Below are 12,032 nucleotides of genomic sequence, written 5' to 3'. Positions count from 1 at the left end.
CATGTGAGAGGACCCATGCCTGTGCCTTTCATATGGCAGCTCGCAGTCAATGCTTGGCGACACCTACACTAGAGGAGCAAGAGGAGAGGCCAAAGTTGTCAGCATACAAGGATGGTGATACTGAGGACCCCACAGCTGTTGCTAGACCATTGATGACTACTAGAGAGAGAGAGAGAGAGAGAGAGAGAGAGAGAGAGAGATGCAATACAGAAACCTGCAGGACCCAGTTTCTCTTGGATAGTGGGGGTAATGTGGGAAGCACCAACTCAAACCCAGAACATACAGCGTGGCAGGAAGTTCTGTATAAAAATTGGGAACAGACCTCAGAGACCCCACTTGTGTGTGTTTGAGGTTTACGGGCGCTAAACAGCGTGGTCATCAGCGCCCAACCCCACTTGTTTAAGGTAGCAAGGATGTGGTGTCGCCAGGTGGTGTCATAAGCCTTTGGCAGGTCGACAATGATGGCTATAAGGGGTTGACGTCGGGCAAAAGCTGCTCAGATGGCAGGCTCCAGGTAAACCAGATTATCAGTAGTGGAATGGCCGTGGTGAAAAACCACCTTGGGATGGAGCCAGAATACCCCAAGACCCAAGGAAACAACACAGTAACCAGCTCACCATGCACTGAAGCAACTTACAGAAAACATTGGTGAGACTTATTGGGTGATAACTTTCCATCTTTAGAGGGTGTTCACCTGGTTTCAACACTGGGACAATAATGCTTTCTCACCACTGTGATGGAGACTTGCACTCAATCCAGATGCAATTAAAGATGGGAAGGATCTGATACAATCCACCGACAGTTCCTGATCATAGCCCTGGGGCTATATCAGGGCAGTAAGCCACGACAATGACTAATTCCGAATTCCCACTGACTGAATGATGCATTGTATGGCTCAAAGTGGGTTGTAGCGAAAAGTTTCAATCCACCTGGTGTTTTAGAACACAAAAGGCAGGCTGATAGTTCTCAGGTGCTGAGGTTTGAGCATAATACAGAGCAAAATGTTTGCCGACAGCATCTAGGTCAGTGTAGACAGTGTAATTCAGGGTAATACAAGCTACACCTGCAGGTGTCTGGTACCTGCAGAGATGTCTGATCTCAGTCCAAACCTGTGAAATGTATCATTCCTAACATTCTTGCATCTGTTGTTTTATTAGGTGGCAGACCCAGGTATGGAGCCGCTTAAAGGCAATGATGTGCTCCGTTGATGGGTGCTGCTTATGGTGTTAGAGAGCCCGGCTATGATCGCTAATGGCCTCAGATTTCTTATGACCACCAAGGTACTGTCTTCTATCAGGGTGGGCTAAGGAACAGGGAATCACTAGATCAGCTGCTGAAAGAATGTCCGTAGTTGTATTCTTTTAGTGCTGTGGACATACTGAAATCCAGGGATTGAGGCAACTATGTAGATGCATTATTTCTTGATTTCCGAGAGGTATTTGATGCTGTACCACACACACACACACTTATTATCGAAAGAATGATTGCATGGGGTATATAACAAAATTTGTGACTGGTTTGAGGATTCCTTGGTAGGGAGGACACAGTATGCTATCTTGGATGGAGAGATTATCTGATGTAAAAGTAACTTAAAGTGTACATTACGGAAGTGTTTTGGGACCCTTCCTGTTCGTAGTCTATGTTAGTAACCTCAAAAACCATGTTAATAGTAACCTCAGAGTTATTGCAGATGATGTGGATTCCTGTAATGAAATACTGTCTGAAAAAATCTGCACAAACCTTCAGTCGGGTGTTGATAAGATTTCAAAGAAGCGCAAAGAATGGGAAGTTGCTTTAAATGTTCAGAAACTTAAAATTCTGCACTTCATACAAAAAAGTAGTACAAAATGCCCGCAATATCAATGCGTCAGTATTCAAATTGGTTAATACATGCAAATATTTGAATGTAACACTTTGTAGAGGTATGGAATGGAGCAGTCACATAGGCTCAGTTGTAGGTAAAACAGTCGGCAAACTTTGGTTTGAACAGCCAGGGTAAATACTGCTAACATACAGGTACTGGTTTCTGTAATTATGCCTCCAGCTCATTTCTTTTCAAACGCCCCTTATATACAAAGTTACATTAACATCTGACCACGCCTTCCACGTGTTTCACTTTTTTTGTCGGACAGTGAACTGCAGCACTTATATACTGCTCCTGTAGGGATCCCAAGGTCAAGAGTGGGCAAAGAGGTGTCTAAACAGTCATTTTTGCTGTGCTCCATATGCGATAGGAATGGCAGGGTGTATACGTTGACAAGGAAAAAAATTCCCAGATTTTTCCCGGATTTTCCGGTAAAAAATAAACTTTCTCCCAGGTGAAAATACACTTTTTCCATGTTAAGTGACAGCATACTTTTCCTCAAAACTGTAAAGCTTAACCAAACAAAGGAATGATATGGTTTTATACACCGGCGTAGTATTTCCTGGCACTTTAGGAAATGAAATTCAGGGGAAAAAAAACACGTTTTGGAAAGATGTCTGATGTGCAGCAACATGTACACTGTATACATTTGTGTTATGAAAGTATAAATTTGAATTCCACCGAACATCACATGTTACTTTCTGAAGCATGTGATGTGCTTTTGTAAGCCAGTCATAGCTCACGTCACGTGATCTCACCAGCCGATGACAGCGGACATTCAGAGCACAGGACACATGATGTAGTAAGCCAATAGGAACATGACTTAAGTAGAGCGAACATACAAATAGGAAACATTAATGGTTTAAATTAATATACATAGTGTTAATACAAGAAAACAAAAGCTTTCACATATTAGTCTCAAAGATTAAAAAGCTGCACGAGAAGCTAAGCTTTCACATATAATGTTTATCTTTTTTGTGAATGTTACACTTTAAGATACATTACACAAATGTGCCAGTACATTTTTTAACAATGAGATAAATGTCTGATCTTCTGGGCTCAAAATTATTCTAAATGGTCATCCTCAAAGAGTTTACTTTTTAAATGAGAGTCCAACACATAGACCATCTTGCGTAAAAGGAAATTTATTTTGAAAGTAACGCTTTTCAAACACTCACTCGCAATATTTTCCTGCGACCTGTTAGAAATAGGTTCATTTTAGCACTTGCCAGAGAGCGCCTGACGACTGGCGTCACTGCGTTTGTGCAGCTACTATGACTCAGGAAGCCAGAAAGTTTGTATGTGTAAAACATTAAAAGATCTTACATTATGTCATAAAAGGACCAAAACATTAGAGGATACTCCAAGAACATTGGAAATTCGTGAACCATACTAAAACGCATCATTCAGCTTAAAGTGCACATTCACATGTCCTGATACGGATGTAAATTTCCTTGGAGTACCAATACTGTATTATCTCATGTTTGGCTCTTTATTATGGCTTAATGCCAAACATGCTAGAGGATGAAAACGTGCACTTGAAATTCAGTGAACAGTTAAAACTAGCCAATAATGTGGAATTACACACTTCATTTCAAATAAATTGACTTCTTCAGTGGAAGAGACTTATAAAAGCCAAATTTCTTTAGCAAACTGACAAAAATAACTTCATTGTTATGCAAAGCCATTAATGCTTGACTGTCAGAAAGGTAGAAATAAAATAGTCTGAAACCAATAACAAATTTTAGCCTTCCGTAATTATGTGAACGTATCTTAATTCACTTGATAGCTCCCAGTCACAGAAATTCGTCTTGTTTTCATTTGATGTGAGAGCAATAGACAAAGAGGAAACAGCAAAATCACTATACGTAAACACGGGTCACGTGGAGACTACCCACCTCCCCACTACAACTCAGACTGCTCTGTGCATCAGCCCCGGATCTACAATACTTCCAAACCGGGGCAATACTTTCTAAAGCAGCCTATGGTATTCCTCAGGGGTCATGCTATCTGCACACCAAATATCATTGGAATAGGTTAAATGGTTAAGACATGAAAATGTATCAGCGCGAGTCACTTTTACAATTAATAATACTGGAGTTCATATTTAAGTATGGATTAAACATGTTGAGAATTGAATAAGAAATGTATTGGTTACATTGAACCATGTTCAAACAAATTTTGAGCTTGCAGCCGGTCATCCTTTAATTCATTGTAGGATATTTCAACTGGGCACCTGCCAGTTATCTCCAGGTGAGCAATCTAAGATTGACGAAAACTTGCTCTGTTGTGCCCCACATTCTGTGCATGCGCCAAAATTCAAGTTGACAGACAGACCACTCTTCACTGGTGGAACCGCAAAACTCAGCTGCTCTCTGTGTTACTACTCGCTGCGGGCATTGACACACACTGTCATCTATGACTAGAACAAATCATGGAGATGATAGAGTTCCACGCACTGACCAACTGGTAGCCACCATCACAGTTCATCAGATTTTATAGGGTGGAACAGGGCAAGTCTTTTGTTAGTCTTCCATGGCTCACCTGAAGGAGACTGACAGGTGCCCAGGCAAAATATTGTGCAATGAATTAAAACTATGACCAGTTACAAGCCGGAAATTTGTTTGAACATGATTCAACGTAATCAATACAATGCTTATTTAATTCTGAACACATTTAATCCATACTTAAGTATTACTGCCAGTATTATTAATTGCAAAAGTAGCTCACTCCGTTACATTTTCATGACTTTACATTTTAATCTATTTCGATGATATATGGTATAGAGACAGATTGAACCCTGAGGAATACCAAAGGCTACTTTAGAAAGTTTTATCGTTTTGAGCAAACATAAGGCTGATTTAGTGTATAGTTCTAATAGAGTTCAAGCTGTGAAAGTTACTCGAATCCAACAAACCTCAGAGCAATCTCATGTCCGCCAGAACTTGGATGCAGGACATCGGGCAGCCTTGAGAGCTACAGAGACATTAGAACAGTCACAAGTCCATCGCATTTTAGACATTGAGTGTCACGTATCTCTTACAGCTTCTAATATACTTGGTATGTGTTGCTCTGAAGGAAAAGTAACATCCAGTACTAGGCGGGCCAGAGAAAACCCTAAAATTTATACTTCTGTACGAATGTAATGAATCAAGTCACTGTTTTAATATAATTAGAAAATACAATGCATGCTTTCAGATTTGATATACAGTAAAATAATAGAAACACATTCATTATGTACCGCATAACGGGTACATTTTTTATATGTATGTCTCATCGCCACTACGAACACAGAAATCTTATAAAATTACTAGCTTGCTTACTAACCAATACTCATCACAACAAAACTACTGATAAGTGAGCGAAACAGCAGGTAACAGCCAGAAATAAATAAAATAATAATTCCTGTGAGCATAAACCCAAACCCAAACAAAATTTGCAATTAAAGATTACACAGGACAACAAACTGCTTAAAATTCAAGTATATAGTAACGTGGGAAGTGCTGTTGTGGTAGGGGGTGATGTTTGGCAACTGTGAGTGGTTGGTGTGGCTACAGATCTCGTGGGATTAGTGAAATGTTTGCTGTGCCTCCAGCATGGGCCTCACCATCATAGTCGTGCATTCTGAAATAATTTTGTACACACTGTGTGTGGATTTTGTATTTAAATGCTTCATTTGTGTCTATCTCTTAATAAGATGTTAAGTAACATTTGCATGTGTATGTGCTGTGCAAGTAATGGTAACTCTACACGGTAAAGTACAGATACACCACGTTAACTTGAAATTATAAATAAATAGGCATGGTACTAAAAGCATTTAAGATTCACAATCATATAAATGACTTAGAAGTTAAAATTATATAAAAATTCAATTACAACTACAGAACTCGCCATACTATCTTGAAATGACCCATTATCAGTATAAAAACAGGAAGTAAAATTGCTTAATATGTGGTACAAATCAAATTAAAAACTCACCATTTCATGCTTTAAAGAATCTGTTGCAGCATCCTCCTCTCTCTCTTTCATTTCCATCTCTTTCTGATATTCACGTAGCTCCCCGAGTTTATCCTTTTGTTCCTTTACCTTCATTTCCAGCTCTGTTAAACCAGTTATTCATATTACTATATTACACTAAGATAAATTAACAACACTTTATCCATGGGATGGGCACGACGGGTTGAGGAGGTGGAAGAGGAGCAAGAGGAGAAAGTGGGAGCAGTAAACAGGGAAGGTGTGATGCAGAAGGATTCACTCAATGCAGGTGTAAAGGGGAAGTAAACAATATCAGTATGGTTGCATTTATTCATATACGCTGCTGGGTATCACAATTTCTGCGTGAGGAAAAATTGAAAATAACAAAATCTTACAAAAAGGTTTTTGATAAGACAACTACCAGTAAGAACAGAGAAGCTGAACGGAATGGACAGTGTCTTGAAAGGAGGATATACGATGAACATCAACAAAACCAAAACGAGGATAATGGAATGTAGTCTAAGTCGGGTGATGCTGAGGGAATTAGATTAGGAAACGAGACACTTAAGGTAGTAAAGGAGTTTTGTTATTTGGGGAGCAAAATAACAGATGATGGCCGAAGTAGAGAGGATATAAAATGTAGACTGGCAATGGCAAGGAAAGCGTTTCTGAAGAAGAGAATTTTGTTAACATCGAGTATAGATTTAAGCGTCAGGAAGTCGTTTCAAAGTATTTGTACGGAGTGTAGCCATGTATGGAAGTGAAACATGGACGATAAATAGTTTGGACAAGAAGAGAATAGAAGCTTTCAAAATGTGGTGCTACAGAAGAATGCTGAAGATTAGATGGGTAGATCACACAACTAATGAGGAGGTATTGAAAAGAATTGGGGAGAAGAGGAGTTTGTGGCACAACTTGACAAGAAGAAGGGACCGGTTGGTAGGACATGTTCTGAGGCATCAAGGGATCACCAATTTAGCATTGGAGGGCAGCGTGGAGGGTAAAAATCGTAGCGGGAGACCAAGAGATGAATACACTAAGCAGATTTAGAAGGATGTAGGTTGCAGTAAGTACTGGGAGATGAAGAAGCTTGCACAGGATAGAGTAGCATGGACAGCTGCACCAAACCAGTCTCAGGACTGAAGACAGCAACAACAACAACCAGTAACTAGATGTATTGACTACTTAAATTATTTAATGAAGCCACATATTTCAAAACGTTTCCTCTGTCAGAAAAGTTCCAGGACTTAAAAAAAAAAAAAAAAAAAAGATTGCACTTACGAAGTGATGATCCCAGCTCCTATCAAAGTAGTTCCCTTGGCTATCTAAAGACTACACAGTTGCCAATGTTTCTGGAGGTCTTTGCAGGGAGATTTTGAAATGGAATGCTTGTAGGCTCATTTGTCACAGCCCATTGGATGTCTGTGATATCTTGATGAAGCTTTCCTTTCGGCTGGCTGCCTTTCACTCACAGAAACAAGAAAGAATGAAAAAGTGAGGGGCGGGTGAATATGGCAGATGTAGGATGCCAAAAACAAAATGTGTGGCCAGACACTCAGTAACAGATAAAGCCGTATGGGGTCTTGCATTGTAACGCAGCAACAACCAGTCCTGAGAATGCCACACATCTGGGTAGCGACATTGAACTGCTTGTCACAAACATTTCAAGACTTTGATTTAAAGAGTTTGGTTCACTGCTTGACCTGGAGGAACATACTCACGATGAACTAATCCCTTACTATCAAAGAATGCTACAAACATTGTCTTTGTTCAAGGTTCCTGGTGATCCAAGATTCCTTCATTCAGCACTTTGATGCTTCGCGTGAGGGTCATACTGGTAGAACCAAATTTCATCCCAAGCAATAATCTTTGACAGAAATGTGGGATCACATCTGTCTCTATCCAGTAGCTCAGCAGAAATTCTTCATCTTTCCCCTTTTCGTTCAACTGTTAGTGTGTGAGGGACGAGTTTTGCATGTGTGAAGGACGAGTTTTGCATTAAGTTTCCGTTTCCCTAAATCTTCGCATAAAATTTTATGACACATATTGTGACTCAAATTTAGTTGCTCTGATATTGCATGAACAGTTGCATGACAGTCTTCTTGCAATAACTGCCTTACACATTCTATGTTTGCATCAGAATGTGCTCTAGATGAGCGACCAGCTCTGGAATAATCTTGCATTGAATCTCTGCCTTCACAAAAAACACCATTCCTTGAAAGTGACTCACCTGCATATGCTTCTTTAATCACTGTTCACGTTTCATTAGGGGTTTTTCCGAGCTTAATGCAGAACTTAATATTCCCTCTCTGCTTACAATCATCATCCATTGTGTCATTGTAACTCAAGAAACCAAACAGTGTGTTGCTAAGCATGGCCCAGCCACCTACTGAGTTTGCACGAAAACATGACCAAGGTCATTTTAAGGACGCATCATACCAGGTAGCATAAAAGCAACGTTTGTTCCTTTCTAGTATTGCAAACTCTTAAACAAATTTATTAAAAAACACACACACACACACACACACACACACACACACACACACTATCATGGAAGTTTTCTGACAAAGGAAGTACAAATTTCATCTTCAGGCTACAACGGCAATGCAAAAACCTTTAACAAAAGTACACATAGATATTAAAAGTGTTCTATATTTTCACTTTAATGTTTCTGTATGCTTGGAATACTTTTAACAACTTTGCTTGTTAGTATAAAAAATGTTTTTGTATTACTACTGTAATCTGAAGATGAGGTTTATGTGATTGATTAAAAAATTTAAGTAGTCAACAAATTCTGTGATGAGTAGTGGTCTCTGAAAAACCTTTTCATACTTGAAACAGTCATATTCGATAAATAGTTATCTTTTATAAAACAGAATTTTTCCTCTTGCGCACACACACAGTATTAGTGAAAGAAAACATAACATTTATAGGAATTCTGCAGAGGTAGAGGGTGTGAAATTTAGTACACAGACCTGCTCCTCTGGCAGCAGCAATGGCTCTGCCATAGTTAGGCAACAAGTAGAACTAAGCATGGATGACAGATACAGCTACATCATTCCACACTGCTACAGCTCTATATTAGAGCTCTTCAAACAAAGGGGCAAATGGTAGAGTTCCAGTTTCTCTATAACTTATGACCACATGTTTTTAATGGGTAAAATCTGGAGAACGTGACAGCACAGACAACATGCAGTCTTGCATTATCTTGTTCAGAGATAATGAAATGGAGTCCCTGAAGACAGGACACACGCACTGACCTTAAAATATCAGAAATGTTAAGGGCTCTTGTGCAAGTTATCAGGTATGAAAACCAGAGGTGTTCGTGTTGTATATCCAATGAGTCCTCTCAGGTGCCGGTCCCGAATAATGACAACAAATGCAATTTAGCAAAACGCATCCTCCTCGGAAGTGGATATGTCCATATGTCGCTGTACACAGAAACAGGACTCACCTGAAAAGACAACAGGGTGCTACTTCCGTGTCCAGTGTCATCGTTGGGCGACCCACTGTTAGCAAGCCCCTCTCTGCTGCAATGTCAGGTAAAGCTGCAACAATGGTTGCCATCCACACGGTCTGTGGAGCTCTAGACATCACTGCTCTGTTCTGCAGAGTTATTGAGTAGGTGTAACCCTGCAAAATGAGTTGACTTTGCCTTCTGTTCTCATGTTCTGGCAGGCAAAGTCCATTCTGGTCAGCGTCAGTGGCACACTTGGTACTGGCCTCAGATGGTGCTGTGTGCACAATTTTTAATCAAAGGTTTGCTTCGAGTATGTACAGTGGGGGAGGGGATAACAAGTCACTTCTGTGGGAGGATGCTATTACACAAAGCCTCTCCTTAACTAGCTCTCTCTGCCTTCTTGTGTTGCCACTCATGCTGGACTACATCTATTGTCTAAAGAACTGAGGTGCGGCATCTTGGACTGGCATAAAAAATTCTGGTGCATGGCATGAGGGGGAGGGGGGGGGGGGGAGTTGTTAAGGATTCAGTTGTTTCCACAGTTTCTTCTGCCATTCCTTATCGTAAAATTGTGTCCTATTACATCTCTCCGATCTGCCTCTAACGTGTCAGTGCTATTGAGTACCACCAAAAATTCCTCTACGTTGTGGTCTGGTGCCGTTAATAATTTTTCTCTTACGTAGAATGGAAGCTTCCCCTTCAGAATCCCAAAAATGTCTACTTGTAGCATGTTCTGCTCCCACTGCTTCACTTCATTTGGATACTTATGGAAATTTCTTATCTTACATTTTATAGCTCCAGATAGAAAACCTCCTTGTGCAACTTCTCTTTGGATGTTGATGTTTCTGGCATGTGTCAGCAACTTATGTTGTCCACAGTGGTGAATCACCTTGTATATAACCACTGATTAACCTAATCTTCTGATTTGTGGTAAACATTTGTGGTAATACAATTTGGAAAGGCTTTATAAATACCACTGGACGCACATCATGTTTTCTGGGTATAAGTGCAGGAAACTGTGCTGATTCATAGTATCATCCTCTATTATGTACACAGCCATTAGCACTTCTGCCTCCCTATACCGACAGTTCATTTCTGACTTGTGATCTCGACAGATAAGGTTCTATTTGTAAATATGTTTTGCCTTTACACAGGCTTCACGAAATACCATCTGTTTGGCACACTCATCCTGGTGTATTTCCACCACTGACTTGGGGTGCTGTCTTAGTCCGATATGTCTCATGTTCATATACCTGTGTGTCGATAGGTCATCCCATCTCGCCTTCATACACTAGTCCACACTTGCACCCAGTTTTGTAAATTCCAGCTGCAGGTAACTTGTCAACTGCACCTTTGGTTGAGCCAAGAACATCTTATTCTGTTATTGTTTTGTAAAATTGGCACGATACCTGATCGACGGAGAAATTTGAACATATTCATCCTTCGCTGCCACAGTTTTATCTATCATCGTCATCCCATAACCACTGGCTCCAATCAAGAAAGCCTCAGGTCCATTCTTGGAGATTAGAGAGGCAATAGAAATGGCACATTGACCTGCCAACACGAATAGATAGGACGGATACCGACTTCCAGTGTCTTGGCTGCCAAACAGTAACAGTGTTATGGAACAGCAGCTCACATGAAGCAACACACACAGGTATGTGGGAGACCACAGCAGCCACAGGTACACAGAGTACTGTTGTACCTCAGCCAGCACCTGGCAGCAAGTAAACAGTGCTAAGTTACAATTACCGCCTGTTTTCCATTTACCGTATCCGTCTGTGGCAAGCAATAAAGCAAACACCAACCACGAAACATCTTTTTCCACCAATGAAAACACCAATAAAGGATGTCCACCACCCTTCCTCCTCATTGTCAATAGCCTAACAGTGTTTGATAACAGCCTCTTCCAGGGGTGGGGGGTGGGGGTGAAGCGAGAGCAGACCGCAGTCCACCTATCAGTTTTGAGTTTTGCCCCAAGGCCATGGACACTTCTGAGCTGCACGGTTCGCTGCACCATTGCAAGCTCACCGGTCCACTTCAGTGACAATGATTTCACCCAATCCTCGCCGGCAACAGTACCCCACTCCAGAGAAGTGGGTGCTCCCCTCAGACCTTGCTCCCTACTAGCCCGAGTTTATGTACCAAGGACTAAAAATCCACTCCTACTCAGGTTGAGGGCTGATCTGTCAGATGTTTGGAGGTTTGGACTTAGCTAATCTAACACAAACAATCCCACCACCCTTCTGTGTTAGCAGAACAAGCCCTGGCTTAGCCAGGGGCATAGGAAGGCATTCTGGCAAACTTAGATGTTGGAAACAGTGATGCAATTGGTACTGGTAGTCAGTGCTACATGTATCCATTGCGACAACTCCTAGCAATTGTGGTTATGGCTGAAATAACCAGTTTTCAGTTAAAAATCAAACAGTGGAAAATCCAGGATGGAATATAACAATAACAGGAAAGTTGCTACTCACTATATAGCAGAGATGCTGAGTCGTGATAAGCACAACAAAAAGATTCACACAATTGTAACTTTCGGCTATAAAGGCCTTTGTCAGCAGCACACGCACACACACGCGCACACGCGCGCACACACGCACGCGCGCACGCACGCGCGCACGCACGCGCACGCACGCGCACGCACGCGCACGCACGCGCACGCACACGCACGCGCACACGCCCACACGCCCACACGCCCACACGCGCACACGCGCACACGCGCACACGCGC

General features: G+C 41.3%; 1 protein-coding gene across 1 annotated transcript in view; it reads right to left on the bottom strand.

The window, feature by feature from the left end:
- Positions 1-12,032, bottom strand: part of LOC124718932 — a 57,113-nt gene that overhangs the window by 21,557 nt on the left and 23,524 nt on the right. The window contains exon 3 of the mRNA XM_047244594.1: positions 5,843-5,964. Coding sequence (XP_047100550.1) covers positions 5,843-5,964 — 122 coding nt within the window. The remainder of the gene's footprint in view (positions 1-5,842; positions 5,965-12,032) is intronic.

This window comes from Schistocerca piceifrons, chromosome 10 (genome assembly GCF_021461385.2).
Source record: "Schistocerca piceifrons isolate TAMUIC-IGC-003096 chromosome 10, iqSchPice1.1, whole genome shotgun sequence".
Classification (NCBI taxonomy): domain Eukaryota; kingdom Metazoa; phylum Arthropoda; class Insecta; order Orthoptera; family Acrididae; genus Schistocerca; species Schistocerca piceifrons.
Note: the sequence above shows the minus strand (reverse complement) of the source record. Positions and strands in the feature narration are given on the sequence as shown.